At 41.3% G+C, this 22967-nt stretch overlaps 1 protein-coding gene across 3 annotated transcripts in view; it reads left to right on the top strand.

Moving 5' to 3' along the window:
* The window catches only part of arid3a (AT rich interactive domain 3A (BRIGHT-like)), a 45227-nt gene that overhangs the window by 10521 nt on the left and 11739 nt on the right, over positions 1-22967 (top strand). For all 3 annotated transcript variants that reach the window (XM_039599228.1, XM_039599229.1, XM_031737241.2), the window contains 3 exons: positions 3272-4009; positions 4111-4402; positions 21894-21966. In XM_039599228.1, the coding sequence (XP_039455162.1) occupies positions 3675-4009; positions 4111-4402; positions 21894-21966 (700 nt within the window). In that variant the 5' untranslated portion in view covers positions 3272-3674. The remainder of the gene's footprint in view (positions 1-3271; positions 4010-4110; positions 4403-21893; positions 21967-22967) is intronic.

Raw genomic sequence — 22967 nt, 5'->3', positions numbered from 1 at the left:
TGTTGCATGGAAGCATGAAAATGTTGTTGTTTTTTGCTGACAGACAGCAAAGAAGATTAAAAAACCAAACATTTGTCACGCAGGCAAAAATATGTGATGCTCATGCAAAAAGTGAGAAGCGTATATATTTCTGCAGCGCAGATGTATAAGTGTTAACATCTTACTCGCTTATTACTTGTTTGGTTTTTTTTAAGGTTTCCCACACACATCTTTTTCTTTTTTTGTTTTGAGCTTATGTGGTAATCAACAGCAAATATTTGAGGTTTTGGCAGAGAACAGCGTAACTGAGGAAAACTGAAGCTGATTTGTTGTTTCACATTAAAAAGAATAATCCTAATGTCATAACTAAAAAAAACTAAAAGCTGAAAAGCTGAATCTCTGGTTAGGATGAGCCGCAAAGTGAGAAAAATTCAGCTACAGTCAGATTTTCTTTTAGTTCAGGCAGTATACAACAACAACAACAACAATGTAGTCGTTTGCAATGCACGCTGTCATATAGAAAGTCTTTATAAGCAAGCGCACCTCCTCTTTTGGGGAAGTGGAGGGAACATATGTATTGGTGCAATGTAATTTGCACCATCTAGCATGAAGGAAATCATGTTACTGATCATCAGTGGCATGAAACAAAGAGACCACTTCTGCTTCCCCCTACACAGGAAGAGTCAACAGACAAGCTTTGTTGTAATCACTTCTGTCTTTGAAATTACATATATGACAAGAAGACAGGGAGAGCGAGAGAGAGGGGTGCAGTATCCGGAGCTGTAATGCTCATGGCACAAACATGAAGTGAACACCAGAAATTGCGTGACTGTGATGTGTGACTTCTTAAAAAAAAAAAAACACTTTAAGCAACATGCACTATCAAGATAACGTGTGCGAGTGCGTTGTTCCGAAATGAATTTGCTTGTCATTTAATGCTTTATTGCTGCTAGATAGTCGAGAGTTTGCTTCCTGTCATTCTCGGCGTCTTTCCCCTTGGATCCCACTGTAAATACAACATGCACAAGTTGTTTCAGTCGAACCAGATCCAGCTTGGTGAGGCGCCGTAATCCTGCTTTATTATCCGTCTGACAACTGCAGGCATTCAGTTGCGCCTCGATTGCCCCTAAAGAATGCACTGAATCAATATTGAATATCTGTCAGCTGCCTTACTACATCTGCTCCGTCAGTTGTCACTTCCTTCGCCCTATGTGGAAACAAAGTTTCACAGCTCTTGTTTCCTTGCGCAACATTTCTCTTAACACCATGGTATAGAGTGGCTGAAATATTTCTATTGTGGTTTTTATTGGTGCATGATAATGTTGGGGTGAGGGGATGTAACCTGCACTTTATCAAACACCTCTGAAGCTTTTCGATTCTTAGTAGTGGAAGAAGTTTGTGCTTCTGAAGTGCATTTTCTCAGAATGAGCTGCAGGGTTTCAGCTCTGCTGCTGAATTTGACTTCTTGCTGCACCTAACTCCAGACTGTGACTCTGTAATACTTAGTGTATAAGAAATGTATACTTATTTTGGAGGTACAGGAACATAAACGGCACCTAAATTTATAGTGTCATGTGCAAATTTTCATTCATCGGTCTGGTGTGTCATTTGTGTCGTGCACAATTAATTCTCTGTGGATTACTAATGTTGTGCAAATGTAAGTTGATCTTTTGCGTGAGTCACACAGGTATAATGTTGCACAAGCTGTTGTTTTCCATTTGAATGTCTTGTTGAGAAACTGGCTGATTGGAAAAACACATCTCCTGGCAATTGCCAGGATGCTTGTATGTGTTCTTATCAAGTATTCACAGCTATGTAAACACAAGATATGGAAAAAGGTTAATTTTCCTGTGAGTGGCACCATGGCTTTCAGTTGGAAGCCTCAAGAAACCGCGGGCCTGAAAAGTGGATACCCTGTTTACCCTCTCGTGCCTACATGTAATTATACTACCAAACCTGTGAAACTCTGGTGAGATTTCCTCTGTAATTCCAGCTAGCCGCACGCTGGAGAAAAACAACCTCTGTGCTCAAGAAAATACCTGTAATGATGAGGTATGCTGTGTCCAGGATTGCTGTGCTGGTCACATTTTCAAAGGGGATTCATAGATGTTGTCATCTGTAATAAAAGCAAATGCAAGCCTGAGATATCAGCTGAAAAAACAATCAAAGAACTGTGTTTGTGTGCTGCTGCGTTGCGTGTAGTTGTGATACAGATTGAGCTAACCTTGAAAAGACGATCATTCATGCTTTCATCTAAAGGATACTCAATGAGTAGACACAACGCAAAATCTGAAGTTTGTGAAAGACAAAGATCGTGCCAGATGGTGGTTATCGAGATCAGTTTCTTTCATATATTAGTCAGCATAGCCGAATGAGTACTGGCGTACAGTCACTGCTGCTTCTTGTCATGACTGGAGCTTGGCATGTCCAGCACCTGCACTTAAATTTCATTTCCCCTCGTGCTGTCGACTCTGCTCTTATCTGTATGTGACTGATCTGAACGCGCCCTCCCCAAACCCACGCCTCTTACCATTTTGACCAGGTTCTAGGTTAGCGGGGTTTAGCAGGGGATCTTTGAGGTGTCGTTACTGTCGATAGGTTGAAGGTCACTGCTTATTGTACAGCCTGCTTTGCATACCTGGGCACTTATGGAGCAGGTGTGTAGGAGAACAACTGCAACCTACGTGAGCTTCAGAAAACTCCCCACTGTGTGTCTCACTCTAAAAGGGGAAAACACAGCAGTGAAGCCTCAGTGATGTGACACTTGTGTGAATATTAATTCAACCTTTGCTAATGCTGCTGAGACAGCGTTGTCGAAAATCTTTTGCCGGTAGGCTGAAATTCATCTTGAGTCATAGCCAACCAGGTAAAAAAAGTGATGGTTCTTCCTGTGATTTCACTTCCTCTTGTTGTTGAGGTTGAAACAGTTTGTCCTGTTCCTCACGTGTTTTGTTTTGTTTGACTAATCCTTCACAATGTACATTACCTTTAAAGACTGTGTATTTTGTGTTTCACAGGAATCTCGAATTACAATTTGCATTTTTGTTAGTAATATTAAACATTTTGTTCTCCTTTGTGTTTTCCTTTTTCGAGTAGACAGGGTAGCGCTGAGATTTTACAGAACTTTCATTTATTCATAAATAGTCACAAAGTTTTCTTGCAGGATTATTGAAACCAGAAAATCAAAAATGGAGAAACTACTAGATGAGTATCAAGAGTGATCTGAACAGGTAATGATCTTTACAGAGAGTGGGAAGTGGCAATCTGACGCTCTGTTCTTTCTCTTCCTCAGGTCTTTGTAGGCTGTCAGCAAAGACTTGTACTCCCTCCTTCTTTACTTCCACGTCGTGTGCCTCTCTGAACCAGCCACCTCTGCTACCGGCTTCGGTTTCTCCCCAACTGTAGGAAAAACCACTGAGACAAGAGAGAGGCCTCTGTCTTCAGAACTGCAGCCAATCTCTGACTGCATGTCAGCGAGCTCCTCTTTTTTTCACCTTTCACTCCCCCTCAGAGACCCGCATTTCATCATAACCGTAACCTCCAGACCTACAGCGAGCTGCTAGCTGCCTCCTCGCAGGTTCAGTTGGCTATTGCTCCCCCTATTATTGACCCCTGACTGGCCTTCCACTTTTGCTCCTTCAGCAGGGGAGGGAGGGGAAAGAAGGCCTCTGAACGCTTTGCCGCTTTCCCTGGAGATGAAGTTGCAGGCCGTCATGGAAAATCTGCACAGGCAGCAGAGGGCCAAGCTACTGATGGAGCAGCAGCTCCAGCAGCAAGCCGCCGCCCAACAGACTCAGGTCCGTGCGGCCAGAGGGGATGAGCTGATGGGGAGCCCGGCACCTGAGACGGAGCAGACTCAGATAGCGGCTCTTGCAGCCATGCGTGCCGCGGCGGCCGGGCTACAGAGGGTGTCGGACAGCCCTATGTCGGAGCGCAGCAGCGGTGGGGACGAGGAAGGCGATGACGAGGACAACGATGAAGGAGAGGAGCAATACAAGGACATGATGGGGTCAGATGAAGAGGAACAGATGTAAGTGAATTTCTTTGCTGGACTTTTATGAAAATTTCAGTGATTAGTTTCTGTGTTTAGTGTAGTTTTTCAATATATAAATTTATTTGTGATGCACACAGCAAACAGAAATGGGACGAGGAGGACTTTGAAGGTGAGATGGAAGAAGACTTTGAGGATGACCTTGGAGAGGAAGGTCTGCCTACAGGTCATGACGCAGTGGCCCCTGGCAAGGGCATCCTCCTGCTGCCTCACCGCCAGCTTCACCCCCATTCCCAGCTCCTGAAGGTCCGTCCCAGTGTTGAGCAGGAGTCCCGCTCAGCAGTGGGAGCACATCTGCATTCACATGCCACGCATAGCCATTTGAGTGGGCAGGACCACGGAGACTGGACCTACGAGGAGCAGTTCAGACAGGTACCATCACTTTCTGGTCCATTACTGTGTGGAAGTCTGCGCCAACAATTAGAGGTTAAAGTGGGATTTGGCAGGGGGGGAACCCTAAGGTCAGATGTGTGTGTGTGTGTGTGGGGGGGACAGCTAAATTGTGCATTATATAATGCCGTGTTACATTTACCATTGTGGCAGCTTTCCAACCCTTAAACGGTATAAACCTGAAATTTGGCAACTATTACTAACGAATACGATAAGCTTAAATTCAATCTGATGGCTCTTATAATCTCTCAGCTTGCTCTCGTGTCCTCTTTCTTGCATTTTTCTCCAGCTTGGAGAGCTAAACGATCACACATAACATATTTTTTTTCTGTGTCTTATAAATCGAGCTATTTGAATCACTCACTCCATTTCTGTACCTCAGACACACCTTTATAGCTGCACCCTGAACAAATCACAGAAATTAGGCAAAAAAAAAAGGAAGCGTGCAGGCAGGATCTTGGAGTGACCTCACTGACTCTGTGACACTGGCTAAAATGAGCCATTGCAGTTTGTGAAAATGGAAATGTGCCAATCAGATTTAATTGCTCATTAACCAAAAGTGTCTGAGTACCATTCTGGATCATTTCAGCCCAATTTAACCCCTGCTGACAACAATCTCCCAGGTACCAGGGGATTAGGTGAATGCAACTGGATGTACGTATTTGAGATTCAGGCTGAGCTGGGTAAAATGGTTAAACAAACTGGTGTGATATGATACAAGTGAATCAGAGTAGAGGAACAAAACCAGTTGTGTTACTATTAAAATGTGACCAATTCAATAATAGCATTGTAAATTATAATACTCTGTGGTGCATAAACACTTATTTCTTATATCTTAGCCCCAGCTGTAGTTGCCATTTAAGTCTTTTGAAGGTCCGCAGCTTTAACTGTTGCTGTCATTACTGCTGATTGATGGTATTAAGGGCTATACACTGGAGGGACTCTGGCCAAAGAAACGGATTAGTCTAAAATATTTGCTGTTGACCAGTGGGCCACATCTGGCCCTCAAGCCGTTCATATTAAAACTCCATGGCACTTTCTCAGCGGCATGTGATGTAATCTGACCAGGGTGGGAGATTAGAACTAGCCACCGGGCAAAATGTTGATAAAGGCTAAGGTGAGGGTTTTCAGTTTGCCTTTGCCACTTCACAGTCTGGTGGGGGCAGATGATCGAACAGACGATTTCTTCCAATTTCTTCTGGTGGAGCAGCTTGGTGCCTGGGTGAGATTTTTGATTTTCCAACTAATGTGGACTAAGAATGAAAGAAAGTTGTTCCTTGTCTTGAAGGACTGGAAGCTGAGGAAGAGGAGTTCAGAGGGATCAGGGAGGGCTGTGGGTGGGTTAGAGTGCATGTTAACAGCTTTGCCATGCTGGCGTTTACTGTAAACATGCTAGTGGGCTGGATATTATGAGGGAGGCCCTGGTGGAATAAAGACGGGCTGTTTACGTGAAGAGATTTAAGACTGTCAACAGCTAAGTTTGGATAGAGGGCAGCTGTCGATAAAAAGGGAACGCAAGCGGGAAGACGGTTGGTTAACAGTTTATTTCAGATGATATAAAACTGAATTCTTTACTGTATTTATTTTTAAATTTCCTACAAGAAAAACAAAATACAAACCCTAATACTTAGATTAGCAGCAAAATGAATCCATAGGCTTTATTTTTTCTAAATTGTGCAATTATGTGAACTTCAAAACTGCTCATAGAGTAGTATTTTTAGCCTTCTTAAATAAAAAAACCAAAACTACTTCTGCATGGTGTGACAACTAAATGATGTTTTACCGTTTTAAAAATGTAATATACACTAACCCGCCATCACATTCAGCAGTTTATTACATAATGAAAGCCACCATTAAAGTGCAACCTCACGTCCTGTCGCACAATTCTAACCATAAAACATATTTTATCAGGACAGATAACAGACAAGCTGCTAAACCGCTTCAGAGGAAAGGAGAAAAAGCTTTTAATACAATTAACTTTAGTTTTTATTTATTTTTAAGTCAAATATCTTTGCCACGTTGCTCCTAGCTGACATGTGCTCCAGTTTTAAGCCAAACTATAGATTATGTCATTTAAGGCGCATTTCTTGTAATTACAGAGCATGTGGACTCAAACTCTCTAAAACCTATAGTCTGCTTCTCTAAATAGTCCACCCCTCCCTCTGTAAATGTTGTGTGAACGACTTGAATGGATACTTTGGGGTTTTTATTATTATTATTATTTTATTTTTATCATGGCACCTCAGTCAGCAGAGGATCAGACAGGGCTGTGTTAGTGCAGCAGGCCGTTATATAATCAAGACAGTCAGCACCGTGGCTGGTCAGATACCCAATAGATTGGGTAACACTGTGTCACGCCTACACAACTTAAAGCCTGAGAAGAGGGAACTCAGCATTGTGGCATTATATAGGGAATTGGGTAACAACAGTAAAATCTGTGTCGAACTCACGGCATTCCTCGACGGTTTGTAACATTGTAAAACCAGGTTTTTCCAGTCTTGAACATCCACTTATTTTGCCCCCAGATGATTACAGTCGATGGAAATAATTGTAGCCGTGGCCTGGCAGGACGAAGACAGTCTGTCCCCTGATAATTCTAACCTCAAGCAAATCAAAATTGTTGACCTCAGCCTTAATTTGTATGTGGCGCGCACCAGTTTTATTTTGCTTCTTCTTTTTTTGTTCGGAACCTAACGTTTGTGGTTTCTCCCCGTCATGTGGAAAACGGTAAAATCTGCAAGCGGCTTCAGCGCAAACTTGACTTGACGCGCTCTGAACGCATAGACGTGCGCATAGCACAGTCATAGATGCCACTGTGCAAAAAAAAAAAAAAAAACCCAATAAAACCTGCTTATTAAGGGCTTCTTGGGATTATATGTACCGCTGAGTATTTGTGCAATCATCTAAAACATATAAAAATACTGTATGATGCAGCTATCAAGCCCAGGAAAACTACACCCACAAAAAAATCCCTGTCACCACCTGTCCATACCACCAAGCCCTCGTGGCAATTAAAAGACACGTGAGGCTGTAATTTATGTTTGTTAAAATATTGCACTTGTCATCACTGCGCAAAACGGGCATCTAGTGCTGTGTCAGAGCAACCCTGAGCTGGCGGTCTGTTTTTATCAAGATATCATGAAAAGTTTTTGGGTGTTGACTTAATATCTCTATCACAGAGGGGGGAGAAAAGAGGGTCTGATGGGTAGCACTAACCTCCTAGCTTACAATTACACATGTTCAGATATGTCTTATGCTGGTAGGGTGCTTTGGAGGGCACTGGGTGGAGAGGAAGGGGTTAAGACTGTACAGTTTATTTTGGGCAGGTGGGTGGAGGCTGTTGGAATGTGCCTGATGGAGGGTGATAATGTGGCCACTAGGAACCTCAGATCCTCAGCAGAAACTTTGCGTGCCTCTATCAGTGCAGAGCAGTTGGAGCACTTCCAAACTGAAAACTGCCCTTTTTTCTTCTTTATGTTCGTACAGCACAAATAATGTCTCAGTGTGGCACCACAGGTCCATAGCACTGGTTACTAACACAGGGGACAGGAGAGAATGTATAACAACACTGTACAGAAACGGTTACCAAAAAAATGCATCCTTAATGACTTTACAAGACAACAACAGGATTGTAAATAAGGTATAGTGCACAATATAAATCCAATAAACGCAAGACGTGGATTCAGCGAACTAAAACTAGCCCACACCCAGCTTTTAGTTGAGGTTTGCCCCAGGCTGTGTTGGAAAGATATATCAGCAAACCTGCATTCCTGGTGGATCACCCAGCCACCTTCCTTCTCTCTTTCGGCTGAAAGGTCAGACTAAATGAAGCCAAGAGGTCTGCCCTGGTCGGATGTCTGATTACGCTGTGGTTTTAAATGAATTAATCAGACTATTCGAGGCATTTTGCCAGCAGCGTCATATCTGGTCGAGGCAGAGCGGTGCCAAATGAAATAAAAGAGCGAGGATTTATACAGATATCAAATAATGCCAGGGTTGTTGGATTATTTTGTAAATGCAACTGATTTGTGTGTCTGGTGAAGCTATTTCAGTGATACCGCCGCAAACAGCACGCATGTATTAGCGTCCCCGATATGTCTGACTCTTGGAATTGTCCGTATCAGTATCACGCTCCATTTTTATTCCCAGCTATTTATTAAATTAAGCCTATAGCTAGGAGACCTGCATGCATTTGTTTCCATCAGTCTCCACTGAAATACTGGGCGATTTGAGTGGAGGCTTTGTTATGGCATAGTTATTGATAAAAATCTGGAAAACTTGGAAAGGTTTGAGCCTGTCAAATAAAGAGAGAGTTAAAAATCCAAATCCAAATCAAATTAGGAATCCAAATTCCTACATAAAAGGAAGGATAACTATTTGTACAGCTTCATTTATTATTTCATGCATTCTGGTGTTGACCTGATCACCTTTTAGAAATACTGAGCTTTTCAAAACAAAGTTGATGTACAATTACAATCAGGTTTCTGTTATTATGTTGTCTCTTTGTGGTGGACATGTCAGCATAAAAGGCTACCTTTTTTAAGAACACTATCCTCCTCGGGCCAGAGGCCATGCAGAGCCTTTGAAGTATCCCGTCCTGTGTCTCTGTCTGCTTTAAACACCAGCAGCTGGGCAGATGGAGCCCAGATGGACAGTAAAGAAGGGATGTCTTTAAAAATTCATGGCACTCACAGTGATCGGGGCGAATGGAGGCAGGGGGAGGGGGGACTGGCATTAAACATTAAATTGCTAACACACACATATATATTAGGAGGTATGGGGGCGGGGGGCTGTGTGTTAGTGACTACAGGAAGCGTAGCTCCAAAGAGAGCCAATTGGGAGCGACACTTATTGGGATTGCCCATCAGGTTTCTGCTGACGCAGCTGTCTGAAAGGTGCTCAGTGGGTTTATGTTCCACTTTAGTGAAGCCGTTTGTTCTGATTTGATGTAAATGAGTTTCTTTTATCTATCACATTTCTGTTTATTCCTTCTACTTCTGTATAGCCCACAAGCTCCTGTTGAAAGGTTTGTGATAAAATGCAATGAAATGGAACTTAAACCACATCTTACTGCCCTTCTTGGATTCCATAATCAGCTGACCCTTTTACTGTTAATGACTGACTAATGTCAGACTATGCGTCTGTGTTTGATCAATATTTCAAATGCTATTGAGCTTTTATCCGATCCATCTGCTCGGTTTTATCATTAAGAAGCGCAGCGAGCGATTACTTTTATCAAGCACGTCATGTGGATTTTCAGACCTAAGCCAGATATTCTGCAGACTCATTCCTACTCATGTCTGCAGGGTTCAAAATGAATCAGCTCAGGCAAGTTTCATTGTGCCCGGAGACGCCTCTGTGTGCCATCTGTGTTTAACAAAGTGACAACACAGGGTTAATGGGCTCTGCTTATGTCATGAAAACAAAAGGCAAAGGAATAAGGCCACAGCAGCACGGGAAGACCTCTCAGTCTTCCTGTTGAAGGGAGGAGGAGCATCAAAGGGGGTAGGTGTGACAGGAAAAAGACCGTCAGTTGGCGCTGGTCTTTGAAACGCTGCCAAGTAGAGCATGTAGTAAATGCACGTTTTGACTGCGAAGCCCTGCGGAGCATTTGAATTGTGTCCAACTCCTAGTGTGCTTCATGGAGCTGATGTCAGAAAGTGTACAGCCATGGGGATTCTGGAAATTGGCAGGAACTCAATACGGGGGAGGAGAGGCGGGGGCGGCAGCAGGAATGTAAACAAAGATCGTGTAAAGGCTGAGGCTAGCTCTTTCATCCCTTCTTTTTTCTCTGGTTGCTAAACGTTGCTATTTTTGTGTTGGCAGCTTCCCTCACGACATGTATTGTGTCTTTCTTAAATCTATCAAATGTTTAAGCCTTTGTCAAGAATGAGGAAATTGCTTTTCTAAGCTGGGAAGACCCAAGATGCTCCGCATTCTTCCTTGGCTTAATCATTCTTATGTGAAAACTGATTTTAGTTTAGTTTTATTTTTTTTTATCCCCGTTTTTGCTTTATAAAGGATTATATAGAAGCCGCTTCATTCTTTGCTCTTTGTCCCTCCATTGGAAACTGTTTTTTTCATGCATTCATACAGAAATAGATATGTGCTGAATAGTTTGTGTCCTCAGTTAACAATAAACAAACCCAAAGTGGCTTCTTTACCTACAAGGACACTGATAGACATTCATTTGAGCAAAAGCACTTTGTGGATATTGAAAGCTTCCATTTGTAGAGGACTCAATTAAGAAATAGGTCAAACAGAGATAAGATATGCACAGCTGTACATTTTCAAGGTCTGAGATTGCTCTTTGTCCCAGTGCGAAATGAAACTGTACAGGAAAGCACTGGAACAGAGATCTATATGCTTTGAGATGTGGCTTAAATGGTCTGTACAATCAATAGGCCAGGCATGCTGCAAAGCAGAACCCCATCTCAGACATAGTTTCATAAAAGACTCTGTTAGTTCCTTGATCCGTCATCATCACATTAGGCTCAAGCGAGAACACTCAAGCTGCCCTGTCTTGTCTGTATGATAATAGCTGACCTTAAATCATTATATGTGTATGAAAAGAAGCCGGGGTTGCCTGTTCACACGACAGATATAAATGGTCATTCACAACGTGTATTTTACACCAATACGACCTGATAATAAACCGTTATCCACTGCGGATACTTTGACATGCCACTGCAAGAAAATTTGTCATTTTCACACATGAACTTTGGACCGTTTTGGAAGAATGAGGTTGCTCTGGCTCACACGTAGCAGGAAATGGTCGTCTCAGATTCATATTTAGATCACGTCTCAAATCAAGAAAGTCAAAGAGCAAATCTCAAGTTTTAAGCGATTGTGGTGCACATACACAGACTACACAGTTGTATTCACTTTTAGTAATAAGGGGGAGGATGGACTTTCTTACTTGCCACTATTGGCAAGTGCTTGCTCAAAGGGGGCTGTCTGATTCTTGGAGTTTCTCTTTATATTGTATATTATACAATATTAAAGCATTGCTATTGTGAATTGGCTCTTTATAGTTAAAATTGACTTTTTTTAAATCAGCAAAGACCAGGTGAGAGCTCATGAGCTATTGCCTTTTATGCTTCAGGGTCACCTTAGTCAGCAATCTAGGGCAGTAATTACAAGCCAGTGATACTTTAGGTAGACCATGTGACATAAATCTTAGACAGGTTGGCCTGTGCACTTGTATTTAAGGCAGTCGTGATGCCACGTCAAATAAAAAAATCTGATTTTTAGCGTGGTGATTGAAGTGCTGTTGAAGTTGTTAGTCTTTGCGTTTAAGTTGGGACAAGATGATAACATGTAATAATATCCTTACATGAAAACATGGATGCTTCAGATTTTTCCAAAAGTGACATCAGTGAATGCCTAAAGAGAAAGAAAGAGAGGATTGCTCCAGTTTAGACCACAGCCCGTCCACATGTTGACTGGAGTGGGTTTACTCCATCTCTTTAGAGCCACACGCACAGCTATCTGCTCTCCATGTGGGCACAGTGGGCCATATTAGTTTTTAAGGCCACTGTTGTTAACCATTAAACCTTTTGCCTTGCCTATCAATAATACTGATTGACAGCCCAAGCACCCAGCCATGTGTCCATCCCTCCCCACAGCAAGGTGCTCCACACTGAGCTATTTTTAGTCCAGTTCTGTTTCCTGATGATGTGTCTTTTACGTCTTTGTCTCAGTGTGTTGTAACAAAGGTATAAACCTTCCTCTGAAACATCCTCCTTGCCATCTTTGTCCTTATCTTACTGCCTTCAGACGCAAACATTATCATTGCATCTGCTCTGGCGCTGAATAAATACCTTCAGCTTTTGTAAGGCACTCATTAGAAGACTATCTAGGTCACGCTTTTGCTCTTTCTTTTTTTTTCTTCTTTTCTTTTTTTAAGGCAAGGCTAGTTTGCTGTTCACTTATAGACACTTAATTGGAAAATAATAATTTGAGCAAAATTGAAAAGAGCTAATGCTCTGTGTCAATTACTTAGCTACTGTTTGCTAAGAAGTCAATTTATGAGCTTAAATTGCTGCTACACCCACTTCCCCTGCTTTTCCGCCCGTGTAGCTTTGCCTTCCTCAGTTTCGAGCATCCATCAACGTAATGCTACTCATTAGCAGTGCGGTTACAAAGGATTGCTTACAGCTACATACTACACATCAGGCTCTGGAGGGCCATGAGAAACCTGGCTGCTATTTCTGATTCTTATCCAAATCCCTAAGCCACGGCAGCTGACCTGATAGTAGCAGGAAGGAATTTAGTTTGTGTAATCGCTCGAGGGTGCTCATTCTGGTTTAATGTCTTGTCTTCATCAACTGCCTTTCACCTTTTTCTCATGTCAGCAGGGGATAGTGTGTCTCCAATAACGACCAACAGAAGCTGAGCATTAAATCCTTTGGCAAAGCCCTGAAGATGTGGTCTCGCTTACAGCCTTTCACACCATAAAGAAACTATGCCCTCAGTGTTTGCTGAATTTATACAGGTGTTTCCCAGCAAAAGGAAAGCTTGTGGTGGTTTCATGGAAATGAAGTGGAATCATTTTTGTTGTTTGTAGTAAAACACCTTTACCTAGTTTTGTTTTTCTAGTATTTATTTAGTTTTTTGCTGAATTTCCAAACTTGATATAGTTTAGCCATGGAAAGCATTGAAATACGCCCTTAATCTTAAATCGTGCCCATGTATTAAGGGTCCAGAAGAAACAGGAGTTAAATATTGCTGGTGTTGTACCACAGTTGGCACATTCAAAAAACATGGGTTTTATTCAGTAGCTATGCAAACTACTCATGTCCCATTCTTGGTTTCTTTTTCTAACTCTCTTATCGCTGTCCTCCATTTTTGGGCCACATGTGACTGTCGCAGATAAAGCAACATCAGTTACAGCACTGGTGTTTTCATGCAGGCTGTCGGCTCCTCGTCCTCAATCGATGGAGCTGAATTTATGAGGTCAGTTCGGATTATGATCTCTTTGATCCAGCCTGTCAATAAAACAGCGTTGAGAGCATGAGCAGGGCGACAGCTCTATTGTTGCTGTAAATTGTGTGCTTGTGGGGGGATGGAGAAAGGCTGGGTGGAGGGCAGCGCAGGCAAAGATGGATTCGTTTAAGATGTCAGTCCATGGGGGCATGTCAATGCATACAGCACACCGGTTTGTGGTGCTGTCACCTCACTTGATGAAGTCATTTTTCAGATGAGGAGGCAATTGGATGTCAGACTGAGGAACAGTGGGGGGAAATAAGGAGTGGTGGTTAGAGCCCCCAAAGTAAGAGTCGAGACAGTGTCGTACTCAACTGAATATCTTAAAAGTGTAGGGCTGGAGCATGGACAAAGGACCAAGATCACTTGGATTATAGTTGTGCCATGGGGCATTGGCTTTGGCCTCTGCTGCAGAAAATAATTTAACACTTCTAAAAGCTGTTTTATTTGCATCCATGTATTTGAGGAAACTACCCACTGATGGGCAGAGAGCCAATCTAAATAGGTTCCCGGAATTACTATGCAAAGAAGTTTTATACATTTACCTTGTTTTAAGCACATGTCGTCATCTGTTTTGCAGTTTTGCTAGAATCGGTTGTGAAAGCCTTTTGAAAAAGGAGTATTAGATGTGTTAATTTTTGAAAAAAGAAACGTGGTTTACTTTGTTGACCTGTTGTACATTTTCAACCACTGCAAAAGTATAAATATCTTTGCCTCTCTAGTACTGTTGAAAGGTCTTGAGCCACACCCCATTTCTTCATATCAACCTGGGAAAATGGAAAATAGGTGCAGCAATTTATCGAAACGTGCAAACACACATGGAAATATACTGTATTGGTTTGTACAATTCTAATGGGTTTGAAAGTCAATATTTGGTATGATTACATTTATCCTTCAGCACAGCCAGAAGCCAGTTGTCTTGCAGTTTTTACATTTTCATGACTAGTTTTCAAGGCTTCGTGAAAGACATTAGAAACTCTTCTTTGCATGTTGGCTGCCTTTAGTCATGTTATCTGTCAAGATGATCCCACGCCGCTTCAATAAAGTTGTTCCTGTATGCTTTGTATGTAATGATATGGCATATCTCAGCCTTTTCTCCTTGTTTCCCTTCCTTGTGAATGGCTTCTCGAGCCCTCCACAGAGACCATTTTTGACGAGGCTTTGGTGCACAGTATATAGTCCGACTAAAGGGTAGGTATTGTTAAAGCCATGATTTTCAGATACTGCTGTATAGTTTTAGTCTTCTTATGCCTTTATCCTACACGTGTCCAGTTTCCTCTCTTTTTTTTAAGTACACAATGCACACCATGCTAAGATATGTTCAGTTTTCTGATAACAGCTCCTTGGGATTCACCTTGTTGGTGCCAAAATACCGTTTTACATATGTCAAACTGTGCTATCTTTGGTATTTTTGATTTAGATTCAACTACAGAAACTGGAAAAAAAAAGTGTGTGGGGGGGATATTTTCTGACAGGCTGCTAGTATCAAAGGGCCTAATAATAATATAATTTAAGTGCCTTAACAAACAAACATATTCCTGAAAATCTTGCACATTTGAAAAGTTCCATAAAGTCCAAAGCCAAGGTCTAAATAATACTTTGAAGGAGTCTGAGAAAGCATAGAGAATAATTTCTTTATAAAAAAGAAAACTGCAAAAATTCCAAGATGGCATGACTTCTTGGAAGCAAAATATGAAGACACGAGAGGTAACTCCCTCTATCCCAGACTAGGTCTGAGTGCTTTATGTCAAAATATATTAGATATGCTAAATGCAGAGCACGTACATTGCTTTTTTAAAATTTGGAGTCAATGTTTAAAGCAATAATGTGAATACACTAAAGTTTATTTATTTTTTTAATCCTCCCTCTTCAAAAGTATTATATCGTGATAAGCACCGACGGCCGACCTCTGTGAACTCTGCACACGGAAACTATAATTTCAGTTGTGCTGACATTGTTTGATTAGCAGATGAATGCTGGATGTGTCATCGTAAACAAGAACATGACTGGAATCTGATTCCTTTTCTTTCAAATGTCACACAGTAAAAACAGACTTCCTTTGTTTTGTTTTGTGTTTTTTAACCAGCGACAGTGAACATTAACATTACTGTGATACACAGTGATACAGAAAATAACAGAAGTATAATCCAAACGTAAGTACATTATGTTGTGTTTTCTCAATCAGGCATTAGGTGTTACTGCGTGTGCTTCTTTTGTAATGTGTGGTGGGGGGGAGGCATTTGGTCGCCTGTAATGGTGATGAAGACTCAGCAGTATCCTGAACGTGTGAACGTCTCAGGGCGCTCTTTTTTTTTTTTTTTTTTAATGATCTTGACAGCTTTAGTACTCACGCATTGTCATCTTTGCAACTGACAAACCAAAAACAAGAGGAAACACTTCATCTCGTCTCAAGCCTCATCAAATAACTGAAAACAGTTATTTTCAGTTCTAGTCATCTTGTTAAAAAATATTATCTGGTATAGCAAAGTAATTAAAGCAAAAACAGTGTATATTTAATGTTGAACTCAGTTTTTCTGCCTTTTAGGCTAATCAACTATATTTCTTTTCTCTCATTTAAGCATATCGTAAACTAGCTGCCGGGAACATCCCTAATTTGAGTATAGCTCATCATTTATTTTGGTTTTCTCTGTCAACCCAACTGCCAATTTTAGATACCAGCACTTCATATTGTATAGGTCTTCCTTGTGCTGTCAAAACAGGACTTTTTAAGTGCTGTCCTGTGGTATCTGACACTGGGAGTCTGCAGTGGGTCCTTGGATTTTTGTGGATTGCCGACAGGCTTATTCAGGGGCATCTTGCACACACTCATTAGATTTGGATTTAAGGAGTTTGAAGGCCAGGTTAGTGCCTTGTGCTCAAAGTGTCTTATTCCGTTTCATGAGATGTTGTTCAACTTTTGGGCTTATTATGTAGTATGGCTGTTGTGAATGGGTCATGTGGGTGTATGCTAAGTGAGATACACACGAATGCCAGGACCTGAGGTTTCCCAGCAGAATGAAATACCTTGAAAATTCAGTCACTTCTACCCAGCAGCGTCGTGTTTCCCTACATGCAGTCCGCTCAGGTCACTGTTTTAGTGGTCCTTGTTGTCAGTCAGCTGCCTCTCCAAAGAGTTTATCTTCTCCAAGACAATCTCCAGCTCCACCATCCTCGATTACAGCTGCCATAGACACTATCGGAGATCTGGTCAGCCTGCAAGTTGACAAAAAAAAGACAACACAAGCTGGGATTAATCAGCACACTTGAATATTAAAAAAGAAAATATAGTGCTTACATGTAACTCTTCTTATGGCTAGATCAGATTACAGATCTACACTTTCTACACTGAACCTATTCCACAGGCACTTTGTGACCAAAACCTTTTCTGAAAACTGATGCCCTAATCTGACCATCTGTAAACATCTTTTATAAAAAGATATATTCACACAGTACGTTGACACAGCCTGGCCTGTCCACTACTGTCATTTCCTCCTTTTACATTCCAGCTACTACTTCTGGTATTGAATTTTTTTAACCAACTGAAAGTGTAAAAATTGGCCACCAACTTGTGTTTTGTTTGTTTGTTTTTTTGGCGGTAAAATTATAGAACAGCCACTTGAATAACTTATGTTATAGGCTCTCCATAGATTGAAGTGTAATACACACATACGCCAGTTAAACAGATGATAACCAGAGGTTATGTTTCACAGAGGCAGTTTATCAATATAAAGGGAGCTAAAAAAACAAACAAAAACCAAACCAATGTTAACACATGCATGCTGACTGAGCGCTTCAACCACAGTTAAATGTACAGTATACTCTTTTTAACACAGCCTTCTAGAAATTACGCCATACAAGACCTTCCATTCATATTAGGTGGGGCAATGTAAAGACAAAGATTAATATGATGTTGTGAAACTGCTCCTTTGACTATGGCTGAAGGGGTTAGTTACTGCCATCTATAGCTGCTGAAAAACAAAGATTCCTGTTGAATGAAATGCATGCAAAGGGAACGTTATAACACAAACAACAAGGTTATCACTCTGTGCATTTAAAAATGAATTATGAGCTTCTATAGTGTCATGCTGCACAAAGCCAAACAAGCCCATTCACTTTATTAAGCTCCTTTGCATAATATAATGAGAACAATGATTGGTCCATGCATTCAACCCTCAGCTGTCATGAAGTATACAAGATATTTGTCAGTTTAAACAATATAATAGGTTGTAACATGGCCTAAAGTTCAACCCTCACGTCATCTCTGACCTATTGCACATGAAGTTAAGTTAAAGAAGGAAAATAAAATGTATTGTGAGACTTAGCCAACACAGTAACGTTTGCATTTTTAACATGGTATGGTTTTTGTTTGGAAAGCTGAGGAATTTGATGATAACCTGGCTGTTATTTCTGTCTTAAGTCAAATTTATGACTTTTATAGAGGCTCTTTGTTTTGGATGGATTAGCCTTTTACCTCTTTAACAACATTGTGATGCATTCAGCTAGGTTCAGACATTCAACCGCTGCCAGTTTATTCCCCTTCAACTCTCAGCGCTCTCCTGCTGACACCTTTGGGAACTTTTCCCAGACATTGGCTGAGAAGTGGGGTACACCCTGGACAGCATAGACATCTGCCTTCACGCTAACAGCTACTTTAGAATTACCCCATGTAACTAATCTCACTGGGTATGAAAATAGTTACCTTTTCCATCCAAGTGTTTTACCTTTTTCTAGATTGTGTTTTTAATCTTACATTTAAAGCACGTTTAGCACTCCAGTCTGCATCCGGAGACACACTTTAACATCGTCTCACCCAGACAGGATTTATAGTGGCCAAGGACATTTCAGATATGTAAAGGCAAGAACTGAGAACAACCTTCTGAATAGTAAACTGCTTTAAGATATGCAACAAGCTTCTTGGTGGCTATATGTGATAACTGGGTAACCAGTGAGGACTGTATGGAGAGCATACAGAAGATGTGACTGAAACAAATGACCTTATGTACTACCACACCCCACCTTGTTCATTTTAAACATTTAAAATTTATCTTGTATGATTTAAAAGTAGGATCATTCAAAAAAGGAAAATCAAGTGGCTAATCGGCTTTATTAAAAAAAAAAGTATATGTGCCCACTTTTGGTGATGATATCCACTTGTGAATTATTTCCTTGTGTTGTTAAGTTACCTGCTGCACCCCTGGAAAAAAAAATACTGTCAAAGCAATGCAATTTAGGTCAGATGAGAAGAATGGAAAGCCACCACGAGCATGAAACGTTACTACTTTATTCTTCTCTCTTGCTCTGACCTACTGTGTGCTTACAGGTGTGTAGGTTAGCACTCGTGTGTTTGTGTGTCAGGTGATGAGCAGGTGTAAGGGAGCATGTAGGTGATACCCTTGTCTTCTCTCAGTTTTTGGTTTTCAGTTGCAAGCCTCTATTATCTGCTATGTGACACTTGTGTGCCAGCACACCTGCCATTTGCATTAACAGTGGTGCGGCCGGCCCCTCAAAAAACACACACACATGCACTCCGACTGCACTGTTATTGTCACCTCAGCGAGGGCTGCGAAGGCTGCTCTTTGGTTACTGATTATTTGTAGTATAAAACCACTTTGTTTTTGTTCCAACCCTAGTTTCAATTCATATGTAGCCGGTTGTCACTGACCTATATACACAGGGTGTTGGGGTGGGAAACTATCAAGACAGCAGTAAAACAATAAATCACTAACAGAGTAGAGTACATTTGGTGACCTTTCTACTGTCGCAGTTTACCCCCATAACACTCCTGTCTTTAGCCGTAATTATGAGTTTACTGCTATAAGTACAGTTACATGAATTCCCACTTAAAAGAGCTTAAAAGACCTGCACAATAGTCATCTCTGCAATCCCAGTTGTATTTTTTTGTTTTTTCTAGAGGATTGGATCAAGGGGCATGAACCCTGTGCTACCAGTTGGCCCAGTTTCTAGTCGTTTATCTCGTTTCTAGTAACAGCGCTTTAATCCAAGAGAGGCCCCTACCCCGGTGTGCAGACTATAGACATGAAAGTCTATACAAGCCTAAAACATCCACACCCAGCCCAGCCTGATAGAAACTCTACATATGTAAGTAGGTATTGTGATAAATCTATACAAGGGTTATATATATGTAAAACGGTGAGACAGCAAGAAACAGAAGAGTGTTAAGGAAGTAAGACACAGGCCAGCAAAAATGGAAAATTATACAGACACTGAATCAAAGTGGGGAAAAGCCAACAGAAAGAGTTAATGAGTTGTTTTGCAACCACATGTTGTCACAGTAACTTCAGCACAGCACAAAGTTGGTTTTTCAAGTCTGTGCAACTTTACTGGATGGGCTGAGCACCGTTCTTTCATTTGGTGTTTAGATGTAGCACGGTGGAGCAAACGCTCCCATAGGTTTACTATCAATCGCATTGTTTCCATACTCACTCATACCCAGTCAGTAGATGGAGTACAGCAAAACTACACTCATGATTTATGATGTGAGTGAACTAGAACTAAAAATAACTCATATCTTAAAATGTGGATTATTGCCTCTATTAAAGAATATTGCAGTTCAAGTAGACAATTTGTGCAGTTTTATACTTACTGGATCAGTTATTTGGGTTTAAAACGATATTGTTAAAGTATAGTTAAATTATTCGTTGTTGCTTAGCAGGATAGACTACCTCACCCACATCTATCATCAGTGAACCCTGGATGAAACCTGAACCGGGATATGCACAAGCATACTTTGTTAACACGTTTCAGACTTCACTAAAGATTACTCACTTGATTAGTTTGCAGAAAGACGGCCAAAAATAAGCACGCCACGGTCTTTGAGCGCTGTAACACTAACACATGAAAATGTTACCTTTAACTATTTTATCAGGTGAGACCTTTAAGTTTTTTCATTTGTTATCATGTGTGGCGTATTTATATCTACAGTAGCGATTTCCATTGTCCTGCTTTGTTACCATATCGTGAGCATTAAATGGGGAGTGGGATCTGAATGCTCCCACTAGAGAAATATTTATTGGTGTGATTAGGCAGGAGAGAGAGCAAATAAAGCAACATGGGGAGGGGGTGGTAGCTGAGGAGAGGGTAATTTCTAAGATTTATGGTGCGGCACTTCACAAAATGCATGCATCCTGTAATTAAAACTCCCCCTTTGCCTCCAGCAGGCGTCTACATTAGCTGGCATCCCCCACAGCCCTCTCCGGCCCTCTGTTAACCCTTACCCACTAGATAATAAGATCTCACGACTGCTCGGCATCACTAATGAGAGCTGAATGCCACAGAGAGGGCAAACTTGGTAGCAAGATACAGTAAAAGTCGTGCTCTCCTTTTTTCTTTTCTTCTTTCTGTAGCAAGCACAGGTTACAGGGCAGTATGGAGGATTATTTTACATCTTTTAACTAACTCGTTTGATAAATTCTTTGTTGCATATTACTGTTTGACCCAGTGCAGGAAGGTCATGAGAATTTCCCAAGTCAATCATGCGTTGCTTTCATTTTGTCTAATGGCACGTATCCTATTGTACACACCCTAGATGCTTTGTGTTGCATTCCTATGGGAACGCTGCTTTCATGACTTGTTACTTTTCTGCGATGGAAATGTTTTTTTGTTTTGTGTTGTTTTTGTTTTGCGTATTAACTATGTGGAGGCGTCTGCCGGCTGCTTGTTTTGTCCACCAACACACCAAAATCCAAAGAGCTGCAATTTGCTATCAGACAAAATGTTCACAATGGTTATTTGCGTCAGCTTTGTGCTGAGCCGAGTGATTTCCTGACGTGATATCAAACGCGCTTCACGGGCGTCTGCAACATCAGGGTTCGTGGCTTGGCTGCTGTTTTGGTGGCTGTGTAGTAACAATACGCCTTGGTGCTATTTTCTGTGGTTTTGTTTGGTGGTGCTCAGTTGTACATTGTGTTTCACAACCTTCTATTTTCAATAACACATTATGAAACTCCGTGACCTCACTTATGCACGGTGTGATGTACAGTTGTCGATACTCTCGCGCTTTATCGAGCCTTGTAAATATAACTGCGGACGCCACTGAAGTTTGAAGATGGCGAATGTATGCCTGCTGCTTTCTCGCTCGTGAATAAATGCGAGCATGTAGTAAACAGAGCTGTAAGAGGATGTTTCACAGTCACGTTGAAGAAACTAGGCAGGAAAAAAACATCCACAGGTTCGGTGGCCTCACTGTCACCCCCCCTCGAGTAACCCGCTTCACTTTTACTGCCAACTTTCACTGAAGTTTCCGAGGCCCCAGGCCCCACTAACAGCTGTACCTAATCAGGTCCTCATCAGGCCACAGAGGTCTATATAGTGTCTCTCAGATCTTCTTATTATGAGACGGAGACCCCCACCTCCCGTCTTGTTGTTGCATATTACAGCACTGACTAATCATTCTCCATTTTTTAAAAAATACTTTTATTGTGGTCTCAGAATTTAAAAACACCATCTATCTACTGTCTCTTCGCAGCTCTATGAACTGGATGGAGACCCAAAGAGGAAAGAGTTTCTGGATGACCTCTTCAGCTTCATGCAAAAACGAGGTATGTTTTCATATCCTTGTCCCCCTGTATCAAATTTGATTTCACTAACTAAAGGACGTCCTATTTATTCCATTTCTTATCTTGCTGTATCACATATCCCCGCCTTATCTCCGGCCGCTGTCGTAGGCAGCTTCTTAATGTGATGAGGAGAGAGGATGATGACCCACCCCCTTCTTTCTCTGATATATGACACAGCACTGTCTACTCATCTTTCACTGGCATGGGTGGGGTCTTTATTCATTTCAGAGATGATTGCTTTATGGTCACACAGCAAGTCGGTGTTCCCAGGCTATAACTATAAGGGACACACTGTATCGATGCTTGAGGATGGATTGGTTTACCTTCCCATCCTGCTGGCTGTCCGCATAGCTCGACCCAAACTTATAACACTACACGCATTAGCCGGTTTTCACTCTCCTTATCTAACGCCACACTGCCATTTGATATAATTATTTTTTTGAAGCCGTGTTGATTTCACAGGATGCTCATGGCTGATATGATCAGATCAGTGGGCGGACGACTGATATGGGCGAAAAGAAAAGTTTGCTCATGACTGAAAAAACAAAAAGCCAAACAGTAGTAGATGTTCACACAGCCTCTGCTAGTGTGCTCCTAGATTCTGAAAGCGCCATCTCTAGGCCATTATAAGAAATATGACATGAGAATTATAATCACTGAGAAGACAAATTGATTAAAAAAGGCTTTGATTGGTTTGGTTTTTCAGCCAATATAATAATAGCAATAATACAACATATTAATAATGTAAATGAAGACGTTTTATTCCATACTTTGACCTTGAGCTCTAACTAAATTCTAATAATTTTCTCAAATAAAATCAAAATAGCCGTCACAATTACTCTGCCTTTTTTTCCAGACATTTTTAGAGCAACATCTTCCTCATCAGGAGTTTGTCTCAACTTGTTTCCATTTATCTTTACTAGCCGTAAATGAGTCACACGCCTAAGTTTTGATAAACTGCCCTTTGGGTATAAAAACCTGTT

The sequence above is a fragment of the Oreochromis aureus genome, linkage group 15 (assembly GCF_013358895.1).
Source record: "Oreochromis aureus strain Israel breed Guangdong linkage group 15, ZZ_aureus, whole genome shotgun sequence".
In the NCBI taxonomy this organism is placed as follows: Eukaryota; Metazoa; Chordata; class Actinopteri; order Cichliformes; family Cichlidae; genus Oreochromis; species Oreochromis aureus.
Note: the sequence above shows the minus strand (reverse complement) of the source record. Positions and strands in the feature narration are given on the sequence as shown.